Source organism: Bombina bombina, chromosome 5 (genome assembly GCF_027579735.1).
Source record: "Bombina bombina isolate aBomBom1 chromosome 5, aBomBom1.pri, whole genome shotgun sequence".
Lineage (NCBI taxonomy): Eukaryota > Metazoa > Chordata > Amphibia > Anura > Bombinatoridae > Bombina > Bombina bombina.
Genome location: NC_069503.1, coordinates 438,731,245 through 438,756,281, shown reverse-complemented (window position 1 = coordinate 438,756,281; position 25,037 = coordinate 438,731,245). Strand labels below are relative to the sequence as shown.

The 25,037-nt window shown below is 38.6% G+C and overlaps 1 protein-coding gene across 1 annotated transcript in view; it reads right to left on the bottom strand.

Moving 5' to 3' along the window:
* CPNE4 (copine 4) overlaps positions 1–25,037 on the bottom strand; it is a 943,422-nt gene that overhangs the window by 105,466 nt on the left and 812,919 nt on the right. The window contains exons 9-10 of the mRNA XM_053714296.1: positions 20,362–20,448; positions 11,367–11,426 (exon numbers count right to left, since the gene is read on the bottom strand). Coding sequence (XP_053570271.1) covers positions 11,367–11,426; positions 20,362–20,448 — 147 coding nt within the window. The remainder of the gene's footprint in view (positions 1–11,366; positions 11,427–20,361; positions 20,449–25,037) is intronic.

The window sequence follows — 25,037 nt, the reverse complement described above, 5'->3', positions numbered from 1 at the left end:
CAGGTTTAGGCTAGCAGCGCAACTTTGCAAGCCCCACGGCACACCCAGAACATTCATAGTGAAATTGGGCAGGGGAGGAGCAAAGTACAAACAAGCAAAAGCAGCCGGGAAAACTATTTGTTGAAATTGCAGCACTGGCTCAAGGGGCAAAAAAATTGTGTGTCTACAACTTCCCCAGTCCCACTAATGTTCACAAATGCCAGCCTCTAATAAAATAATCTATGCATCTCAACATTGTATTTCTTTGAATTTCAATAAAAAAATTAAAAAAAAAAAAAACATTTTTTTTTTTTTGGTGTAACCCCCTGGAGGGGGTCACCCAGGTGCGGCCCGCACCCCCCTAGTGACGCCACTGTGCCTGCTATTTTGGTTGCAAACTAGAAAACTAACTAAATAGCCTAACCAAAAATACAATACAAATTGTAATATTAGTTGTATGGTGTATATGGCAGAAACCTCCATGCCTCCTTTTTCCAAAAGAACAGCAGACATTAAAACAACAAATACATTTTTCCCCATACTGCTGTGCAACTTAGCTCCCAACTGTATTGGTGCCTTAAGGCAACTGCCTGGTGTTGTGCCTCATGGTTGCACTGGCTCTATTTGGATGTGAAAAACAAAAAAGCATTGCTGTTTTGAGTTCTTGTCTTGAGAGGAGAAGAAGAAGTATTTTGACAGGATGGACTATTAATCCTCATTACTAATCGATAACTTTAACTTTGTTCTTTTTACTGCCACTGTTTTCAATTTACACTGATTATAGGTTGGAAACTAATACTACAAAACCATAGTGAAAATATCATTCAATATAGATGTTCATTTTATCCTAGAACCAAAAATCAATCTAAATCATATTATTTCTCAGTGAAAACATATATATAAAAGGCAATAACACCAAATTATGTTAGTTCATTTACTACAACGACTACAGCCATTCACAACTGTTTGTCAGTTTTGCTGGCTGGACAAATTATTATTGGATATATTGTTGCCAACAAAATATAGTGATTCTTCCATTTGAAATATGCTCTGCTTTCTAGACAAATTTGTAATTTCCTTCATTCCTCAAACCATGTGTTCCCAAAACAATCTTTGCTGCTTCAGTGGTGACATATAATTATAACTGGCAGGGTCTGTTCTTATGGCATTGTACTGAATTGTGTACATTGGCAGGATGTTTGTGGTGTGTTGCAGCATAAAGAGGATGCCGGCAATTCACTCTCACCTAGATTACGAGTTTTGCGTAGTGGCTTTTAACGCTGAAAACATATTACGAGTCGTGTCGGTATAGCTGTACCGCAAGCATTTTAACCTGTATAGCAACGTCAATCCTGCACTCAAAAAATGACATTTTTGCGTGGCATTTCCATAGTGCCGTTATTACAAGTTTTGAGGTGAGACTAAAATGCTTGCGTTACAGCCTATATTGACACGATCCATAACGCCATCTGAAACCATTATTTATGAGTTTTGCACCACAAAAATGTTTCACAAAACTCATAACTAAAGGGTTACAAAGTACACTAACACCCATAAACTACCTATTAACCCTGAACCCGCCACCTCCCGCATTGCAAACACTATAATAAACCTATTAACCCCTAATCTGCCGCCCACCCACATCGCCAACACTATTTAAATATATTAACCCATATTCCCTTGCACCCCGACAGCGCCGCCAATATAATAAAGTTATTAACCCCTATTCTGCCGCTCCCCGACATCGCGGCCACTAAATAAAGTTATTAACCTCTAAACCTCCGGCCTCCCACATCTCCACCACTAAATAAACGTATTAACCACCTAAACCGCTGCCCCACATTGCAAAACACTAAATTAAACTGTTAACCCCTAAACTTAACACCCCCCTAACTTTAAATTAAAATTACAATATAACTATTTAAATAAATAAAAACTTACCTGTGAAATAAATATAAACCTAACATTAAACTATACATTAACCTAAAATAACTAATATAATAAAATAAAAAATACTACCAATTAAAATATCTAAATTACAAATTTAAAAAAACCTAATACTAAGAAAATAAATTAAAAATCTAAATTGCAACTAAATAAAAACAAATCCTACGAAAAATCTAAAAAAATCTAAGTTTACCAAAAATATTTAACACTAAAATCACGAAAAATAAAAAACACTTAGATTACAAAAAATTAAAAATAAAAACAATTACACCTAATCTAATAGCCCTGTAAAAATAAAAAATGCCCCCCCAAAATAAAAATACCCCCTAGCCTACAATAAACTACTAATAGCCCTTAAAAGGACATTTTGTAAGGCATTGCCCTAAAGAAATCAGCTCTTTAACTGTAAAAAAATACAAATTCCCCCCCAACAGTAAAACCCACCACCCAAAATAAAAAAACCTAACTCAAAAAAAAACTAAGCTACCCATTGCCCCTAAAGGGGCATTTGTATGGGCATTGCCCTTAAAAGGGAATTCAGCTCTTTTGCATTGTCTACTCACGGTTTCTGAAGTCCGGACATCCATCTCCATCCAGGCAGCAAGGTCTTCATCCAGGTGGCGAGGTCTTCATCCATCCCGGGAGCGTCTTCTATCTTCATCCCGGTGGAACGGAGACATCCTGGAAGCCGAAGACATCCTGCGCAGAGCGTCCTCTTCATACGGTCGTCGCCGTACACTAAAGTTGAATGCAAGGTAGCCGTTTCAAAATGGCCTACCTTGTATTCCTATTGACTGATTTGATTCTTTAAATTCAAATCAGCCAATAGGATAAGAGCTTCTGAAATCCTATTGGCTGTTCAAAATAGCCAATAGAATGCAACCTACGGAAATCCTATTAGCTGTTCAAAACAGCCAATAGGATAAGACCTACTTAAATCCTATTGGCTGTTCAAAACATACAAATGCCCCTTTAGGGGCAATGGTTAGATTAGGTTTTTTTAAGAGTTAGGTTTTTTATTTTGGGGGGTTGGTTGGGTGGTGGGTTTTACAGGTAAAAGAGCTTTTTAACTTAGGGCAATGCCCTACAAAAGGCCCTTTTAAGGGCTATTGGTAGTTGTAGGCTAAGGGGTGTTTTTATTTTGGGGGGCTTTTTTATTTTTATAGGGCTATTAGATTAGGTGTAATTGTTTTTATTCTTGATAATTTCGTTTATTTTTTTGTAATCTTAGTGTTTTTTATTTTTCATGATTTTAGTGTTAATTATTTTTGGTAAACTTAGGCCTAGATTACGAGTTGTGCGTTAGGGTTAAAAAGCAGCGTTAAGAGGTCCTAACGCTGCTTTTTAACGCCTGCTGGTATTACGAGTCTTGCAGGTACAGGTGTACCGCTCACTTTTTTGGCCAGACTCGGAAATATCGCAAATCCACTTACATCAATTGCGTATCCTATATTTTCAATGGGACTTGCATAGCGCCGGTATTACGAGTCTGACTAAACGTGAGCGGTACACCCTCTCCTGTCAAGCCTGGTACCGCATTTAAAAGTCAGTAGTTAAGAGTTTTACACTACAACGCCGTAGCATAAAACTCTTAACTAAAGTGCTAAAAATACACTAACACCCATAAACTACCTATTAACCCCTAAACCGAGGCCTTCCCGCATCGCAAACACTAAAATAACATTTTTAACCCCTAATCTGCCGAACCGGACATCGCCGCCACTTCAATAAAGATATTAACCCCTAAACCGCGGCACTCCCGCATCGCAAACAATAGTTAAATATTATTAACCCCTAATCTGCCGTCCCTAACATCGCCACCACCTAGCTACATTTATTAACCCCTAATCTGCTGCCCCCAACGTCGCCACCACTATATTAAATGTATAACCCCTAAACCTAAGTCTAACCCTAACTCATTAACTAAATAATTCCTATTTAAAACTAAATACTTACCAATAAAATAAACCCTAAACTAGCTACAATATAACTAATAGTTACATTGTATCTAGCTTAGGGTTTATTTTTATTTTACAGGAAACTTTGTATTTATTTTAACTAGGTAGAATAGTTATTAAATAGTTATTAACTATTTAATAACTACCAAGTTAAAATAAAGACTAATTTACCTGTAAAATAAAACCTAACCTAAGTTACACTAACACCTAACACTACACTATAATTAAATTAATTACCTAAATTAAATACAATTAATTACAATTAAATTAAATTATCAAAAGTACAAAAACAAACACTAAATTACAGAAAATAATAAACAAATTACAAGATTTTTAAAATAATTACACCTAATCTAATCCCCCTAATAAAATAAAAAAGCCCCCCCAAAATAAAAAAGCCCTACCCTACACTAAATTACAAAAGACCTTAAAAGGGCCTTTTGCGGGGCATTGCCCCAAAGTAATCGGCTCTTTTACCTGTAAAAAAAAAAAAGTACACATACCCCCCCAACATTAAAACCCACCACCCACACAACCAACCCTACTCTAAAACCCACCCTATCCCCCCTTAAAAAACCTAACACTAACCCATTGAAGATCACCTTACCGGGAGATATCTTCACCCAACCGGGCAGAAGTGGTCCTCCAGAGGGCAGAAGTCTTCATCCAACCGGGCAGAAGTCTTCATCCAACTGGGCAGAAGTCTTCATCCAACCGGGCAGAAGTGGTCCTCCAGACGTGCAGAAGTCTTCATCCAGACGGAATCTTCTATCTTCTATTATTATGAGTGTAACTTAACTTTGTAATGTTTTTTAATGAGTTTTGTAATACTTTTTGTTTTGCAAAACAGTTAAGCAGAGCTCTGAGGATGCGCTATTCCCACTACTTCAATTGCGCTCAAGCAATCACATTTACTTTAAACTTGTACTACAAGAGCAACACCCGACGCGCACATAATAAACCTCTTTTTGCTCGCACGCAACTTTTAGTGTGCCACATGTTTTAAATGAAGAAAATAAAACAACATTGCAATATAAAATTGTTGTTTATTTTGCCTCCTTTGGCTGCTAAATACTTCTGAAAGCTAAGCCTGCAACATTCTGCACAGTGATTTGATAGTTTAGAACACAGGGTTAGGTAAACAATTTCTAACTGGCCACAGCACATGAAGATAAATTCCACCAGGAAATGTATCCCTGAACTACTCTCAATTTGCAAAATTATTAATTTGTGCTAATGAAATAACAGTGTTAAATGCTTTTAAAATATTTATATTGCAATATAATGTGTGTAACTGATATATGCAATAAGTTTAATGTCCAGTTAAAGTCAGAATAAACTAGGGAGAGATACTCACATATATTGGGGCCGATTTATCATAGTATGAGCGGACATGATCCGCTGTAGTGGATCATGTCCGCCGCAAATCGATAAATGCCGACTGCATACGCTGTCGGCATTTGTCATTGCACAAGCATTTCTCGTGAAATGCTTATGCAATGCCGCCCCCTGCACATTCGCGGCCACTCTGGGTGTCAATCAACCTGATCGTATCTGATCGGGTTGATTGCTGTCCGTCGCCTCAGAGGTAGCGGACGAGTTAAGGAGCAGCGGTCTTAAGACAGCTGCTTCTTATCTCCTGTTTCCAGCAAGAGTGAAGGCTCGCGCGGAAACAGATGCATACGGATGCATTCGGGTATTGATAAATCGGCCCCATTGTATTCACTGGTATGTTCCTTTATATAAATACTTTTTATGTAAAATAAGGTTATGAACAGAAATCAGGATGATAATCCTAACGATATACTTATAAAACCATTATATTCCGGATAGAAGATACAGCAGCAACATCCTAGGCATTAGTTCAATTTTTTTTTTTTTTTTAACAAACTGAAGCAAATGAAGGATATTTTTAAATAACAATTAAAAATGTAAAATATGTTCAGCTTTATGTAATTTTGTACATTGTGAATGTAAGTTGTGAATTCCTTGGGGTTTATTTGGCTTCTTTTAGTTTATACATACGGCATTTGCTTGGTTCAGAGCACTAATTTCCCTTGGGCATACCGTAGTTAATATTCACGTGTAGTCATTTTTTTCTATCTTCTTAAAAATATGATCTTATTAAAAGTTTCAATGTACCTATAGAAGTTATATAAAGTATGTCAAATCACCTAATGCTTTCTGTTGCCGAGGAACAGGAAGTGATTCATAAGCAATTTGTTTACTACACTGACACTGTGTGAAGCACCCAGCAGTGCGTGTCCTATAGAGTTGGGGTAATGTGTGAGAAATGATGTTGGTAGCTAAACTTAAACTAATACAGAAGTGATATATTGTTGTTTTCTTTGCAAAAAAAAAGTGGTTTTAGCAGTAATAAAACAGTTGCAGGATTAGTTTTTGCTTAAAAATGCTGCCATAATACTACTATTTGCATTTTATCTTTCCCCTCACCAATAAATCACACCCTCTACTATTTTGACCTGGATAATTGAGAAAGCAGATATGTATTTATGCAGTGGGGTGGGTTTTGGAATTGAGAGTGGGATTTGTTGGAAACAGGAAAAGCTATTCTGGGCAATTTAAAAAATAAATAAAAAAATGCAAATACAAGACAGGACAAAAGACCTACGCCTAGATTTAGAGTTTTGCGGCCAAAGGGGTGCGTTAGCTACGCGTGCTTTTTTCCCCCCGCACCTTTTAAATACTGCTGGTATTTAGAGTTCACAGAATGGCTGGGTTTTCAGTGCGTTAGGCTCCAAAAAGGGAGCCTAGAGCATAATTTAACGCCACTGCAACTCTCGATACCAGCGGTGCTTACGGACGCGGCCAGCTTCAAAAACTTGCTCGTGCACGATTCCCCCATAGAAAACAATGGGGCTGTTTGAGCTGAAAAAAAACCTAACACCTGCAAAAAAGCTGCGTTCAGCTCCTAACGCAGCCCCATTGTTTTCTATGGGGAAACACTTCCTACGTCTGCACCTAACACCCTAACATGTACCCCGAGTCTAAACACCCCTAACCTTACACTTATTAACCCCTATTCTGCCGCCCCCGCTATCGCTGACACCTGCATATTATTTTTAACCCCTAATCTGCCGCTCCGTAAACCGCCGCTACTTACATTATCCCTATGTACCCCTAATCTGCTGCCCTAACATCGCCAACCCCTATATTATATTTATTAACCCCTAATCTGCCGCCCCCAACGTCGCCTCCACCTAACTACACTTATTAACCCCTAATCTGCCGACCGGACCTGAGCGCTACTATAATAAATGTATTAACCCCTAATCCGCCTCACTCCCGCCTCAATAACCCTATAAGAAATAGTATTAACCCCTAATCTGCCCTCCCTAACATTGCCGACACCTAACTTCAAGTATTAACCCCTAATCTGCCGATCGGAGGTCACCGCTACTCTAATAAATTTTTAACCCCTAAAGCTAATTCTAACCCTAACCCTAACACCCCCCTAAGTTAAATATAATTTTATTCTAACAAAATAAATTAACTCTTATTAAATAACTTATTCCTATTTAAAGCTAAATACTTACCTGTAAAATAAACCCTAATATAGCTACAATATAAATTATAATTATATTGTAGCTATTTTAGGATTAATATTTATTTTACAGGCAACTTTGTAATTATTTTAACCAGGTACAATAGCTATTAAATAGTTAATAACTATTTAATAGTTACTTAGTTAAAATAATAACAAAATTACCTGTAAAATAAATCCTAACCTAAGTTACAATTAAACCTAACACTACACTATCAATAAATTAATTAAATAAAATACCTCCAATTACCTACAATTAAACCTAACACTACACTATCAATACATTAATTAAATACAATACCTACAAATAACTACAATTAAATAAACTAACTAAAGTACAGAAAATAAAAAAGAACTAAGTTACAAAAAATAAAAAAATATTTACAAACATTAGAAAAATATTACAACAATTTTAAACTAATTACACCTACTATAAGCCCCCTAATAAAAAAATGCCCTACCCTATTCTAAATTAAAAAAGTTCAAAGCTCTTTTACCTTACCAGCCCTTAAAAGGACCTTTTGTGGGGCATGCCCCAAAGAATTCAGCTCTTTTGCCTGTAAAAAAAAAACATACAATACCCCCCAACATTACAACCCACCACCCACATACCCCTAATCTAACCCAAACCCCCCTTAAATAAACCTGACACTAAGCCCCTGAAGATCTTCCTACCTTATCTTCACCTCGCCGGGTATCACCGATCGGTCCTGGCTCCGAAATCTTTATCCAACCCAAGCGGGGGCTGGCGATCCATAATCCTGCGGCTGAAGAGGTCCATAAGAGGCTCCAAAGTCTTCATCCTATCCGGGAAGAAGAGGCAATCCAGACCGGCAACCATCTTGATCCAAGCAGCATCTTCTATCTTCATCCGATGAGGAACGGCTCCATTGTGAAGACCTCCAGCCCGGATCAATCTTCTTCCTCCGACGTCCAACTGAAGAATGACGGTTCCTGATCGGAACAGCCAATAGAATGCGAGCTCAATCTGATTGGCTGATTGGATCAGCCAATCGGATTGAACTTGATTCTGATTGGCTGATTCCATCAGCCAATCAGAATTTTCCTACCTTAATTCCGATTGGCTGATCGAATCCGATCAGCCAATCGGAATTCGAGGGACGCCATCTTGGATGACGTCCCTTAAAGGAACCGTCATTCTTCAGTTGGACGTCGGAGGAAGAAGATTGATCCGCGCTGGAGGTCTTCACGATGGAGCCGTTCCTCATCGGATGAAGATAGAAGATGCTGCTTGGATCAAGATGGTTGCCGGTCTGGATCGCCTCTTCTTCCCAGATAGGATGAAGACTTTGGAGCCTCTTCTGGACCTCTTCAGCCGCAGGATTATGGATCGCCAGCCCCCGCTTGGGTTGGATGAAGATTTCGGAGCCAGGACCGATCGGTGATACCCAGCGAGGTGAAGATAAGGTAGGAAGATCTTCAGGGGCTTAGTGTTAGGTTTATTTAAGGGGGGTTTGGGTTAGATTAGGGGTATGTGGGTGGTGGGTTGTAATGTTGGGGGGGGGTATTGTATGTTTTTTTTTACAGGCAAAAGAGCTGAATTCTTTGGGGCATGCCCCACAAAAGGTCCTTTTAAGGGCTGGTAAGGTAAAAGAGCTTTGAACTTTTTAAATTTAGAATAGGGTAGGGCATTTTTTTATTTTGGGGGTCTTTGTTATTTTATTAGGGGGCTTAGAGTAGGTGTAATTAGTTTAAAATTGTTGTAATATTTTTCTAATGTTTGTAAATATTTTTTTATTTTTTGTAACTTAGTTCTTTTTTATTTTTGTACTTTAGTTAGTTTATTTAATTGTAGTTATTTGTAGGTATTGTATTTAGTTAATGTATTGATAGTGTAGTGTTAGGTTTAATTGTAGGTAATTGGAGGTATTTTATTTAATTAATTTATTGATAGTGTAGTGTTAGGTTTAATTGTAACTTAGGTTAGGATTTATTTTACAGGTAATTTTGTTATTATTTTAACTAGGTAACTATTAAATAGTTATTAACTATTTAATAGCTATTGTACCTGGTTAAAATAATTACAAAGTTGCCTGTAAAATAAATATTAATCCTAAAATAGCTACAATATAATTATAATTTATATTGTAGCTATATTAGGGTTTATTTTACAGGTAAGTATTTAGCTTTAAATAGGAATAAGTTATTTAATAAGAGTTAATTTATTTCGTTAGAATAAAATTATATTTAACTTAGGGGGGTGTTAGGGTTAGGGTTAGAATTAGCTTTAGGGGTTAAAAAATTTATTAGAGTAGCGGTGAGCTCAGATCAGCAGATTAGGGGTTAATACTTGAAGTTAGGTGTCGGCAATGTTACTATTTCTTATAGGGTTATTGAGGCGGGAGTGAGGCGGATTAGGGGTTAATAACTTTATTATAATAGCGGCGCGGTTCGGTCGGCAGATTAGGGGTTAATAAGTGTAGGCAGGTGGAGGCGACGTTGTGGGGGGCAGATTAGGGGTTAATAAATATAATATAGGGGTCGGCGGTGTTAGGGGCAGCAGATTAGGGGTACATAGGGATAACGTAGTTGGCGGCACTGTACGGAGTTAAAAAAGGGGTACATAGGGATAACGTAGTTGGCGGCACTGTACGGGGTTAAAAAATTTAAATATAGTGGCGGCGATGTGGGGGGGCCTCGGTTTAGGGGTACATAGGTAGTTTATGGGTGTTAGTGTACTTTAGAGCACAGTAGTTAAGAGCTTTATGAACTGGCGTTAGCCCAAAAAGCTCTTAACTACTGACTTTTTTCTGCGGCTGGAGTTTGGTCGTTAGATTTCTAACGCTCACTTCAGCCACGACTCTAAATACCGGCGTTAGAAAGATCCCATTGAAAAGATAGGATACGCAAATGGCGTAGGGAGATCTGCGGTATGGAAAAGTCGCGGCTGCAAAGTGAGCGTTAGACCCTTTCCTGACTGACTCTAAATACCAGCGGGCGGTAAAAACCAGCGTTAGGAGCCTCTAACGCTGGTTTTCACGGCTACCGCCCAACTCTAAATCTAGGCGATAGATTCCAGTTTAGACCTCAGCTTTAGAGGAAATCAGAGACTGTATCTGCTGAGTAGTGCAACCAGTCTATGCATGCAGACTCCTACCGCAGAAAGCAAATCTTGGAAGACAAACAAAAAACCTGATTGATGGGGCAAAATTAGGAGTCAACATTGATTAATTCTAGTTGGGTTTTTTTTTCCGTTTTGTTAAAATTTTATATTTTTCTCTCTTTTTTTTTTTTGCAATGAAATCGATAGATTAAAGTTTATGCATAACTTCCATGTTACTCAGCATTTTAAAGGGACATGAAACCCAATTTTTTTCTTTCATGATTCAGATAGAGAATACAATTTTAAACAACTAATTTACTTCTATTATCTAATTTGTTTCATTCTCTTGGTATAATTTGTTGAAGGAGCAGCAATGCACTAATAGTTTCTAACTGAACTCATGGGTGAGCCAATCACAATCGGTAAATAAAGGCAGCTACCAATCAACAGCTAGAACCTAGGTTCTCTGCTGCTCCTCACCTTTCCTAGATAAAGCTTTCAGCAAAGGATAACAAGAGAAGGAAGCAAATTAAATAATAGAAGTAAATAGGAAAGTTGTTTAAAATTGTATTCTCTATCTGAATCATGACAGAAAATGTTTGGGTTTCATGTCCCTTTAAGATTGCATAGCAAATAAACAAGTGAATGCTGAAGGTTACAAAAACATTGTTCTTATCTAATTTAAAGAGACTTTAGAGTTCTATGAAAGTGCACTCCTGTGAATTTAAACTTACTGTTTGTGTCCTTTTGAACAGGTGTATAAATAACACCTTATTATTGAGTCAACAGGCTTATTGCACATTACAGTTATTTTGCAGATGTATTTTAGAGTAGTCTAAAAAAAGATACTTACTGTAAACTGTATTTGGCAGCCTCCCATTATGTAGTCTAAGAATGAATGCATTTTGTGAATCTGAAAGAAAACATAAAGGATATGTGTTTTCAAACAGTTGCTGATTAGTCTATAATGTTTAATGACAAAAGTAAAGCACATTATTAAAGGGATAGTCTAGTCAAAATTAAACTTACATGATTCAGACAGAGCAGGCAATTTTTTAAGCAACTTTCTGATTTACTCCTATTATCAAATTTTCTTTGTTCTCTTGGTATCTTTATTTAAAAAAGCAAGAATATAAGTTTAGGAGCTGGCCTATTTTTGGTTCAGCACCTGGGTAGAGCTTGCTGATTGGTAGCTACATTTAGCCACCAATCAGCATGCTACCCAGATGCTGAACCAAAATTGGGCTGGTTCCTAAGCTTATATTATTGCTTTTTCAAATAAACATACCAAGAGAATGAAGAACAATTGATAATGGGAGTAAATTAGAAAGGTGTTTTAAATTGCTTGCTCTATCTGAATCATGGAAGTTTAATTTTGACTAGACTATTCTTTTATGGAAAAACAGATATTCCTCTTAAAAAAAGAAACAAAAAGTTAAAAAAGAAACAAACTTAAATAAATCTACATATTTTTTAATCATTTTTTAAATACAAGTCTGACCATTTTTTTTAAATGTTGCTAATTCATGCAGCAACTTAAACACAGCTAAACTACACTTAACAAAATGTCCATTTAAACTTGTAAATACATTATATAGTAAATGTGCTGTTCTGGTTCTTGAGTATAGTAAGCAGATGTGTTACAGCTTTGTTCAAAGATACATAAAAAGAGATTTTCTATCACACATTAAGAAAGACAACATTTAGACAAAATGTTGTTTTTTTTCCCCATCAAATTATTCTGAAGTCCAAATGGGGCCGTATACACCTGTTTCCGTGCGAGCCTTCAGGCTTGCCAGAAACAGGAGTTAAGAAGTAGCGGTCTTAAGACCACTGCTCCTTAACTTGTCCACTACCTCTGAGGCGGCGGACAGCAATCCGCCCGCTGGCATACGATTGGGTTGATTGACACACCCTGCTAGCAGCCGATTGGCAGAATCTGCAGGGGGCGGCATTGCACAAGTATTTCACTAGAAATGTTTGTGCAATGATAAATGCTGACAACGTATGCTGTCTGCATTTATTGATGTGCGGCGGACATGATCCGCTACAGCGGATCATGTCCGCTGCACATTGATAAATCTGCCCCTGTATCTACAAAAAATACAATGCAAATATGTTTTGGAGTCAAACTATATGTATCTCAGAACTTCCGGTTTATATTCCCTATGATTTATCACTTTAGTAATTTAATTATAGATTTGTACAATTACATTAAATAGGTATTATTATTTAAAATAATAAAAAATAAAACAACTTTCCTTGGTTGCTTACTTTCCCCATGGTAAACCCTTGTAAGCAAAAATAAGTACTATATTAGTTATCATGAGACATTTGAATGATTGTATTTGCTATGGATGGCTAGTTGCTTATGGTAAGATTGGGAACATAATTTATTACATTCACACTTATGCTAAAGATAATGCCTTTGAAATTAGTTACCATTTGTAAATTTGATTTAAATGTTTATACTATTCAAATTTTGTGCAAATACACATTCTGTAATTATCTAACGGCTAGATTACTAGTTTTGCGGTAAGAGCTGCTCGGTAATAACTTGCAAGTTATTGTCACCGCTCACTTTCCTACAGCGCTGGTATTACAGGTTTACAAAAACCCGGTGTTAACAGGCAAGAAGTGAGCATACAGCAAAATTGAGCTCCATACCGCACTCCAATACCAGCGCTGCTAATCTTACACTTAACCCCTAATCTGCCATCCCCGACATCGCTGACACCTACATTATATTAATTAACCCCTAACCTGCCGCTCCAGACATCGCCACTACTATAATTTACATATTAGCCCCTAAACCACCGCACTCCCGCATCACAAACACTAGTTAACCCTTTAAGGACGCAGCTTTCAGTTTGCTCAATTGTTTTATGACGGAAAAATTCCGTCATATGTCCTTAAGAGGTTAAATATTATTAAACCCTAATCTGCCGCCCCTAACATCGCCGCCACCTACCTACATTTATTAACCCCTAATCTGCCACCCCCAACGTCGCCGCCACTATACTAAATTTACTAACCCTAACCCTAACACCCCCTAACTTAAATATAATTAAAATAAATCTTAATAAAACCTTCTATTAATAACTAAATAATTCCTATTTAAAACTAAATATTTACCTGCAAAATAAACCCTAAGCTAGCTACAATAGAACTAATAGTTACATTGTAGCTAGCTTAGGGTTTATTTTTATTTTACAGGCAAGTTTATATTTATCTTAACTAGGTAGAATAGTTACTAAATAGTTATTAACTATTTACTGATTACCTAGCTAAAATAAATACAAATTTACCTGTAAAATAAAACCTAACCTGTCTTACACTAACACCTAAGCTTACACTAAAATTAAATAAATTACCTAAATGAAATACAATTACCTAAATTACAACCCCCCCCCCACTAAATTATACAAAATAAAAAAAGAAATTATCAGATATTTAAACTAATACACCTAATCTAATATCCCTATCAAAATAAAAAAAAATAAAAAAATAAAAAAAACCCTAGCCTAAACTAAACTACCAATAGCCCTTAAAAGGGCCTTTTGCGGGGCATTGCCCCAAATAAATCAGCTCTTTTACCTGTAGAAAAAAATACAAACAGCCCCCAACAGTAAAACCCACCACCCACACAACCAAACCCCCAAATAAAATCCTAACTAAAAAAACCTAAGTTCCCCATTGCCCTGAAAAGGGCATTTGGATGAGCAGTGCCCTTAAAAGGGCATTTAGCTCTTTTCAATTGCCCAAACCCTAATCTAAAAATAAAACCCACCCAATAAACCCTTAAAAAAACCTAACACTAACCCCCGAAGGTCCACTTACAGTATTGAAGACCAGACATTCATCCTAAACGAAGCCGGGAGAAGTCTTCATCCAAGCGGCAAGAAGTCATCAACGAAGCCGGGAGAAGTCTTCATCCAAGCCGACAGAAGTGGTCCTCCAGACGGGCAGAAGTCTTCATCCAGACGGCATCTTCTATCTTCATCCATCTGGTGCGGAGCGGGTCCATCTTCAAGACATCCGGCACGGAGCATCCTCTTCAATCCAAGACTTCTTCCAGAATGAAGGTTCCTTTAAGTGACGTCATCCAAGATGGTGAAAAAATCCTATTGGCTGATTAGTGATGTCGCGAACCTAAAATTTTCGGTTCGCGAACGGCGGACTCGAACTTCCGGTATTATTCGCGAACGCGCGAACCGCCATTGAATTCAATAGGCAGGCGAACTTTAAAACCTACAAGGACTCTTTCTGGCCACAATAGTGATGGAAAAGTTGTTTCAAGGGTACTAACACCTGGACTGTCGCATGCTGGAGGGGGATCCCTGGCAAAACTCCCATGGAAAATTACATAGTTTATGCAGAGTCTGCTTTTAAGCCATAATGGGCCTAAATCAACTAACATTCCCAAAGTGGCTGTCTCAAAACATCCCGGACAGAAGATAGATTGATAGATAGGATAGATAGATATACATAGATTGATAGTTAGATAGAATCGATAGAATAGAAATAGATAGATTTGTTAGATATATAATTACCCTAATAAAGTCTAATAATTAAACATGCGTTCTTGGACCCAACTAGCTTGTGTTAATTAGTACTTTTCTTAGCACTTTAATCCCTGTCCACCCCTATCGGGGGTGTTCTATATGGCCTGCCTGATTACCCTGAAAAAATATAATAATAAGACATGCGGTCTGGTACCTATTTTAACTAGGTTGTGTTTTAAGTACTACCATTCTTAGCACTTTAATCTCTGTAACTCCCCCTATTTGGTGAGGTCTATACGGCCTGGATGATTACCCATACAAAATATAATAATAAGACATCTGCTCTTGGTCTGCGACCCATGGTAACTATGTTGTGTTAATTAGTAATGTCCTTCGAATTTTAATAGCTGTTACTCATACTCACCCTATCGGTGGAGGTCTATATGGCCTGCATGATTACCCTTACAAAATATAATAACCAAACATATGCTCTGGGACCCATGGTAAGTAGGTTGTGTTAAGTAGTACTGTTCTTTGCAGTTTAATACCTGTTACAACACCAAATGGTGGCAGGTCTATCTGGCCTTCATGATTAGCTGCACCCAAACCCAAAAAAAAGCAGAGTGGTCTTAGACTAACACCCATGGCTAACTCGGTTGTTTCAATTAGTACTATTCTTAGCACTTTCATCCCTGTTACGGGTGGTCTACATGGCCATCATGATTAGCCGAACAAAATACTACAATCCAACCTTTGCTCAGTCTTCATAGGCCCTTCATTGGCTGTATTTTGATAGTACAGTTCTTATTATTTTTATAGCTGATACAACACCGAATGGTGGCAGCTCTATATGGCCTGCATGATTAGCCGCACCCAATACAAAAATAAATCCAAGCGGTCTTGGATTAACACCCATGGCTAACTGTGTTGTTTCAAGTAGTACTATTCTTAGCACTTTCATCTCATCATCCCTGTTACTTCCAGGACTCTCGGTGGTGGTCTACATGGCCATCATGATTAGCCTAACCAAATACTACAAACCAACCTTGGCTCATTCTTCATAAGGCCCTTCATTGGCTGTATTTTGGTAGTACTGTTCTTATTAGTTTAATAGCTGATACGACACCGAATGGTGGCAGCTCTATATGGCCTGCATGAATAGCCGCACCCAAAGCCAAAAAAAAGCCAAGCGGTCTTGCACTAACACCCATGGCTAACTCTGTTGTTTCAAGTTCTACTATTCTTAGCTCTTTCATCTCATCCCTGTTACTTCCAGGACTCTCAGTGGTGGTGGTCTACATGGCCATCATGATTACCCTCACCAAAATATAACAACAATACGTGCGTGTAGGGAACCATGGTAAGCTTACTTCCTTTCTCAAAATCGAGTATAACAGTTGCAGGCAGAGGTTCTGACCCTGCATTATGGCTGCACCTCTCCCTAAAAGAGGCATGCGTTACAGAGTCTGTGGGCATGTATGCAAAGAGCTGGCCTGCCTAAAAAGAGGAGCAAGGCTGTACAGGTTGTTCTCCTTCAGCCGTTTTATACGCTGTCCCACGGCCACGACCCTCAACAACCACAACAGAATGAAACACCAGATATGCCATCCTTTTGAACAACAGAGTACAGGTATGGCATTGATTTTAGTTACACGGCAATATTTATTATGAACCGTGAAATTGAAAACAAAAACATGATTGGACACCCAGTACAGTACAGGTCGTTCTCCTTCGGCCTTTTTAGAATAGTGTTCCGGACCCCCAACAAAAACAACAGCAGGAAAGAGGACATATGGCATCCTTTTGAACAACAATATTTTTCAAGTAGGCCTGGCACACAGGCTTGGAAGGCTGTAGAAAAGTGCAATTCTAGGGCACGAGCAAACTGAGGATTAAAATCATCAACAATCAATCATTTTTTAATTTTAATTAGTAACTATACTGTGACCAATAATTATGATTGGTGTAAATAGTTGGCAAGATGGCCTGGCACAAAAGGCTGGCAGGCAGGAGGTAGATGCAATTCAAGGACACTAGGAGACTGATTACTGACAGTCAAAACAGTAATGATTGACAATTTTTGCAATACTGTTAAAAGAAATATGATTGCTGGCAACAAATGGCTAGGTGGGCCTGGCTCACAGCAGGCTGAAAGGCAGGAGGAAAGTGCTATTCAATGGCACCAGCAAACTGAGGATTCACAACAACTATTAACAAAAAATTTAATTTTTAATTATTAAGAATACTGTCACAACAAATATGATTGGTGTAAATATTTTTCAAGTAGGCCTGGCACACAGGCTTGGAAGGCTGTAGAAAAGTGCAATTCTAGGGCACGAGCAAACTGAGGATTAAGATCATCAACAATCAAGAATGTTTTAATTTTAATTAGTAACTATACTGTGACCAAAAATTATGATTGGTGTAAATAGTTGGCAAGACGGCCTGGCACAAAAGGCTGGCAGGCAGGAGGTAGATGCAATTCAAGGACACTAGGAGACTGATTACTGACAGTCAAATCACTGATGATTGACAATTTTTGCAATACTGTTAAAAGAAATATGATTGCTGGCAACAATTGGCTAGGTGGGCCTGGCTCACAGCAGGCTGCAAGGCAGCAGGAAAGTGCTATTCAATGGCACCAGCAAACTGAGGATTCTCAACAACTATTACCAACAATTTTAATTTTTAATTATTAAGAATACTGTCACAACAAATATGATTGGTGTAAATATTTTTCAAGTAGGCCTGGACCACAGGCTTGGAAGGCAGTAGAAAAGTGCAATTCTAGGGCACGAGCAAACTGAGGATTAAGATCAACAATCAAAATTTTTTTAATTTTAATTAGTAACTATACTGTCTGTGACAACAATTTTGATTGGTGTAAATAGTTGGCTAGACGGCCTGGCACAAAAGGCTGGCAATGGCAGGCAGGAGGTAAATGCAATTCAATGGCACTAGGAGACTGAATATTTGCAGTCCAAAAAATTATGATTTTTATTTTTTTATATACTGTTACAAGAATTGTGATTGGTGCCACTAATTGGCTAGTTGGGCCTGGCACACAGGCTGGCAGATATGAGTCGTGGATGGTAGGTAGGGCAGCAATTTAACACAGTATGCTGTGTAAGTGACAAAAACACAGGCCTGATAGAAAATTAAGTTAGATTACACTAGCAAAATATTTTAAAATTTTAGATTTTAATATTAAAATTATGTTAAGAAGTGCAATGCACATATGACTCTATGAGTGGTCGCACTGGCTGGCTGCTACGTAGGGCAGCAATTAACAACAGTATGCTGTGTAAGTCAGATAGACAGTTAGACACAGGCCTGATAGAAAATACAATTAGATTACACTAGCATAATGATTTAAAGACTTTTTTTGGGAAATTTAAAGAAAAAGGTTAAGCACATACATATGAGTCGTGGCTGATAGCCTTGGAAGGGCAGCTATTAAAAACAGTAGGATCTGTAAGTCAGATAAACACACACGCCTGATAGAAAATACTATTAGATTACACTAGAAAAATGATTGAAATTATTTTTTTTGGGGGGAAAATTAAAAAAAGGTTAAACACATATGAGTCGTGGCTCATAGACTAGGGAGGGCAGCAAATAAACACAGTAGGCTCTGTATGTCAGCAAAACACACAGGCCGGATAGAAAATTATATTAGATTACACTAGCAAACAAATTTAAACTTTTTTTTTTAATATTAAAATTAAGGTGAAGAAGAAGAATAGATATGAGTGCTGGGTGTCTGTCTGGCACAGACCAATTAACCAAAAGACTGAAAAAAATGAGGTATATTAATGCTGAGTGAGCCTGACAGACACAGGCCTGATAGTAAATGTAATTAGATTACACTAGCAAAATATTTTTTTTTGTTTGTTTTTTTTTTTAAATTTAAAATAATGTTATAAACGGATATTAACACTGCTGGCTGCTGGCTGGCACAGAGCAATGAACCAGAGTATATGCTGTGTGACACTGGCCTGATAGAAAATGAAAAAAAATTACACTCAAAAAATAATAAAATTTTTTGGTTAGTTAAATTTAAACTAATGTTGTTAGGGAGATATCAGTGGTGGCAGTAGTCACAGCATATGCTGTGAGCCTTAAACACACAGCCTGAAAGCCAAGCAAATGCTAATAAAAAAAAAAAAGAAAGAAAAAAAAAAGGCACGAAATATAGCCCTAAAAAGGGCTTTTTGGGGTGCTGTGCTTGCAGCAGAGATGAGTGGAGTCCTTCTGGACTGTAAATACACTAGCCTAGCTATGTTTTTACTATTAATGTCAGGAGCAAAAACATAACACGTCCTCTCATTAAGAAAGCAAGGTCGTTATGAGTCTAAAATGGTGGATTCCGAGTAGCTGGGAGGGTCTGTGAGGGAGTGTCTGATGTTGATTGGCTCTAATGTGTCAGGCGGCTGTGACATAAAGGTTCAAAGTTTCCACAATGATGACACATAGGGGCGGATCGAACATCGTCATGTGTTCGCCTACAAACGCGAACGCGAACAAGCTATGTTCGCTGTGAACCGTTCGCGGGCGAACAGTTCGGGACATCACTATGGCTGATGCAATCAGCCAAAAAAGGATTGAGCTTGTATTCTATTGGCTGTTTGGAATACCAGCTGTATTGAAAAAGCAGCGTTATGAGCCTTAACGCTGCTTTTTCACTCATACCGCAAAACTTGTAATCTAGCCGTAAATTAGAAGTGGGGAACTGCTTTGTTTGCCAACAATTTAGTGATATTCATTTTCGACACAAAAAACCTTGGGAGGCTGAATGTGGCCCACAGCCTTAGTGTGCACAGTATTGGTTTAGTGGTCTCATATTTATATATGAACATGGGGAAAGTATCCAAAGATCATAGAAACAGCCACAGTTATTTGTCAAGGGACATGAAATCCAGAATATTTCTTTCATGAATCAGATAAAGCAAACAATGTAAAAAAAAGTTTTCAATTCAAGTCTATTATAAAATATACTTTGCTCTCTTGGTATCCTTTGTTGAGAAGCAGCAAGGTAGTCTCTGTGTCAAACACAATACACTTTTGTAAGAATAGATTTAACAATGTTATACATTTGCATAAGCACTAGATGGCATCAGTGTTTTCTGCTAGGTAGTGCTGCAGTCTCGTCCATGCTACCTACCACGGTATGCTCTTTAATAAAGAAAACCATGAGAACAAAGCAAATTTGATAATAGAAATACATCTGTAACTTGTTTAAAATTGTATGCTCTATCTGAATATTGAAAGAAAAATGTTTGGTTTCATTTTACTTTCCGATTTTCAAAAATATTTAGATGACATCCGCTATACCAGGCTCACCTTACACTGGTTAAGGATTACAATGCCTGAGTTCTTGTAGTTTTTCTTCTTCATTCTGTACTTTGGGTTTATACACTCCCACTGCACCTAGATTGCACAGTAAATAATAAAGGTTAGAATTAATCCATTTACTAAAAACTAATAAAGGTCACCACTACAATCTTCTGTTTTTTATCTCAATATTTAATTAGAAATCGTCACATTTAATGATACCTTATCCAATAAGGGATTAACAAAAACAAATACTGATTAGAACATTTTTGATAACATGCCTAAATTTGTTATGCCAACACAATAAAATACAAGGTGAAATAAAATATGTTTGTATTTGGGTTTTTCTAAGATAAACATTATAGCTCTGATTACAAATGGAGTGGCAACGGAAATTTTTGCTTGCATGCTAACTGCGCTCAAAGTAACATTTTAACACAAGCAATTAGAGCAGATATTACATGTTGAAAGTAAAAAGTTAGTGCAAGAGTGAAAGTCTAAAGCACGCTAACTTTAGTGCTTTGGATATCGTGGCCATACTAACTTCTCCCATAGACTTCAATGGAGCTTATCGCTCATGTGCTAACCTGACTCCGCATTAGACCAACAGCACTAAAGGTAGTTATGAATATTTCACATTCCAATGTTATTTACATAGAAGAATATGTTCTTTTTACCTCTGTAAAAAGAAAAAAAAAATGTTCTTTTTACGACGTACCAGCACATTTTCTCAGTAATACAATTATAACAGCTGTGAGTTCCTGAACTAAATACAAAGAGCAGGAACTCGTGAGATGGAGCAGTGCTTGCTACTTCCTTAGTGCAAACACAGAGTTGCACAGGGCTTATAACCTTACGTGAGCTTTCAAGACTATTTTAGCTGCAGGCTTCTACTCCCTATCTTTCTCTCCCAGTGGAAGAACTTCCATGGTGCAACCAGGCACAGAAGCACCGTCACTCAGTGGAGCCCAGCAGGTGCTATCAGACCCACTATTGTGTGGGAGGAACCCAGAGACCCCAGGAGAGGAGCGGAAGAGTCCAGAAGAGGAGGGACAGGGGCTCAGGATGTGAACAACCCAGGAAGGAAGTTATAGTGCAAAAAGACAGGAGCGGCGCAGGGTGGAATTGTGAGGGACCATGAGAGCCGCTGACCCTGGATGAGAGCAGGAGTGGCCCAGCACAGGAGCGGCACTGGATGGAAGTGGGAGTAGATCAGTACAGGAGAGGCCCATAATGGGAGCGGTGGCGGATGTGAGTTTTCGGCTATACAGGAGGCTCTTGACAGCTAACATGAGACAACTTTTGTCTGAGTATGTGCTAATGCTGAGAAGGGTTAGTGAGAATTAGAAGGGAGCTCTGTGTTTGAAAGGAAGGAGCCCTTAAAAGGTTGAGGAAAGAGCTTTTTGTGAAGGAAAGGAAGGCTTTATAGGGAAAGGGGGAGCTGTATCTGAGGGAGAGAGTTTAAGGAAATGGCTGTGTGTGAGGGAGGGGATGGCTGAGATGGTTAGGGGGAGCTGTGTGATGGAGAGAGATACTGAGGAGGGAGTTGTGTGAGAAAGAAGTTGGCTAAGAGGATGAGGAGAAGGCTGTGTAAGGGATGGCTGAGGGGAGGCGTATGTAAACTAGATAGAGAGGTGCTAAAAGGGTGTGGGAGGGAGGCTGAAAGGGTGAGGAGGGGGCTATTTGTGAGGGAAGCTGAATGGGTGAAGATGAGACTGTGAGGGTTAAGCGGGGGCTGTGTGGGAGGGAGGGTGAGGATAGTTATCTGTCAGGGAGGGAGGCTAAAAGAGGGGGCTGAAAGGAAGGTAGATAAAGGGGTATAAGAAAAGCTGTGTGTAAGGGTAAGATTGTAGCTGTGTGAAGGAGAAGGAGGCTGAGTGTGTAAGGAGAAGGTGTTTGGGAGGAAGGGAAGGTGCGGAGGATGAGCATGAGGGAAAGGGGGTTGAGAAGGTGAGGAAGAAGGAGGCCAAAAGAATGAGGGGATGTATGTGAAGGAGAGGGGGCTAAGAAGTTAAGAAGAAGCTATTTGTGATTGAGGGAAGGAAGGGTGTGTGTATGAGGGAGTGGATAGGTAAGGTGGGGGTAAGAGGTTGAGGAATGGGCTTTGTGAAGGAGAGGTGAGCTGAGTGGGTGAGGTAAAGGCTGGAAGGGTAAGGAAGATGATCTGTGAGATAAAAGGTGCTAAGGGATGTTTGTAAGTGATGGAAGCTGAGATTGTAAAGAGGGTGGGTGCATGTGGGAGAGAGGGTGAGAAGGGGAGAGGCTAAGAGTGGACTGAGGGGGCAGTGTGTAAGGGAGAGGGGAGATGTGAGGGAAAGGATAAGCTGTTTGTGATTGAGGGTGAGGAGGAATTGTGAATGAGAGAGAGGGGTGCTTAGAGGGTGTGGAGGGGGCTGTGTGTGAGGAATAGGGGAGCTATGAGGGTGAGGAAGTGGCTGTGTGTGTAAGAGAGTGAGGGGAGCTAAGAGGGTAAGGAGGGGGATGGGTGAGGGAGTTGGGGCTAAGTGGTTGATGAGGGGGCTGTGTAAATTAGAGGGGGCTGATAAGCTGACAAGGAAATTGTGTTTTCCTCAAATGTAAGAAAATGTTGTAATGTATGCAAATTTACATTGTAGATACTATGAGCACAATATATCAATGTAATATACAGTACATCAATAAGTAGGCATGGACATTTGGATGCTTAGTTAGCATCTAAAGTGTGCTGCACTCTTACAAGAAGATAAACTCCAAAAAGAGCCGAATGCCACGAGCAGCCGCCTTCTTCTGCGTTTATTTGCTAATGAGGCATTTAAATACCCATGCCTATCAAAGAGAACCGGCACCTTCCCCCCCCCCCAAAAAAAAGCCCTGTTAATATATATATATATATATATATATATATATATATATATATATATATATATATATATATATATATATATATATATATACATATAGAGAGAGAGAGAGAGAGAGAGAGAGAGAGAGAGTCATGGACAAAAATATTGGCACCCCTACATTTCTGTCAGATAATGCACCACTTCGCCCCCCATAATTGTTGCAATTACAAATGTGTAGGCATTCTCATGTTTATTTATTTTGTTTGTATTGGTATGACATAAAAAGTGGAGAAAAAAAGCCAAATCTGACACATTCCATGCAGAATTTCAAAAATGGACTGGACAAAATTATTGGCACCCTGAATATAATATTTGGTAGCACACCCCTTGGAAAAAATAACTGAAATAATTTGCTTCCTGTAACTATCAATGAGTTCCCTACACCTCTCTATTGGAATTTTATACCACTATTCTTTTGCCAACTGCTTTAGGTCTCTCAAATTTAAAGGGTTCCTTTTCCTAACTGCTGTTTTGAGATCTCTCCACAGGTGCTCTATGGGAATGAGATCTGGACTCATTGCTGACCAGTTCAGTACTCTCCAGCGCTTTGTCTTAAACCATTTCTGAGTGCTTTTTGACATGTGCTTTGGGTCATTGTCCTGCTGTAAGACCCATGACCTCTGACAGAGACCCAACTTTCTGACACTGAACCCTACATTGCACCCCAGAGTTATTTGGTAGTCTTCAGATTTCATAATGCCATGGTGGATTTGTAACCTTTTGATTGTCCATGCTTTTCCACAATTTTTGTTCTCAAATCCTCAAAAAATTATTTGCTGGTCTTTCTCTTCTCTGTGCTCAGTGTGGCACACAGAGACACACAACAGAAAGGTTGAATTAATTTTTCACCATTTTAAATGGTTGCCGGTATGATTTCTATATTGTCAGCACCTGTTAATTGTATAGAGAAACAGAGGCACCTTCACAGCTTTGCGATTTAAAAGTCTTGTTTTATTTTTCGAACAGCAATTGACAAATAATCATAAGTTCAGCTCAGGATGGAAAGTATGGGATATTCCCAGTGACCCACTGACGCGTTTCGGCTCGCTGGCCAGCAAGCCGAAACGCGTCAGTGGGTCACTGGGAATATACCATACTTTCCATCCTGAGCTGAACTTATGATTATTTGTCAATTGCTGTTCGAAAAATAAAACAAGACTTTTAAATCGCAAAACTGTGAAGGTGCCTCTGTTTCGCTATACATATTGGAGTAATCACTGGAGAGCACACACGGCAGCGATTTCCACTACGCCCCACTGCAGGTACCGTGACGGAAGCACACCCGGAACGTCAACACGCACACACACGAAGGGGCAGTAGTAACACAGGACGCAGAGAAAGGACGAGCCGGGCATCCCCGAGGTAGTTGAGTCTCCATTACAGACCGCAGGTAATACCGGGTTTGTTTCTCAGAAGGAGATGAGTCCCGGACGAAAGGCGCATGTGAGTGTTATCCCCAAAAGAAAAGTTTGAAGTGTGTGAACTGAATTTCTTTGAAGGATGCAACTTATTTATGTCACATAGCAGTGGGGTTTATGTATGGACTTTGCTACATAAGGATACGTGACAGGTGCTAAGCATTTGGTGTCTGTTTAGAGCACCTGTTAATTGATAGAGATGAGTTTAATTACAAACTACAGGAGCATCACAAACTTGGAATGCAATTATTTCTTACAATTTTGAGAAGGTGCCATAAACTTTGTCCAGTCTATTTTTTGAGTTTTGAGTGGAATTTGTCAAATTTGCCTTTTTTTTCTCCACTTTTTTGTGTCATACCAATATAAACAAAAGAAATAAACATGA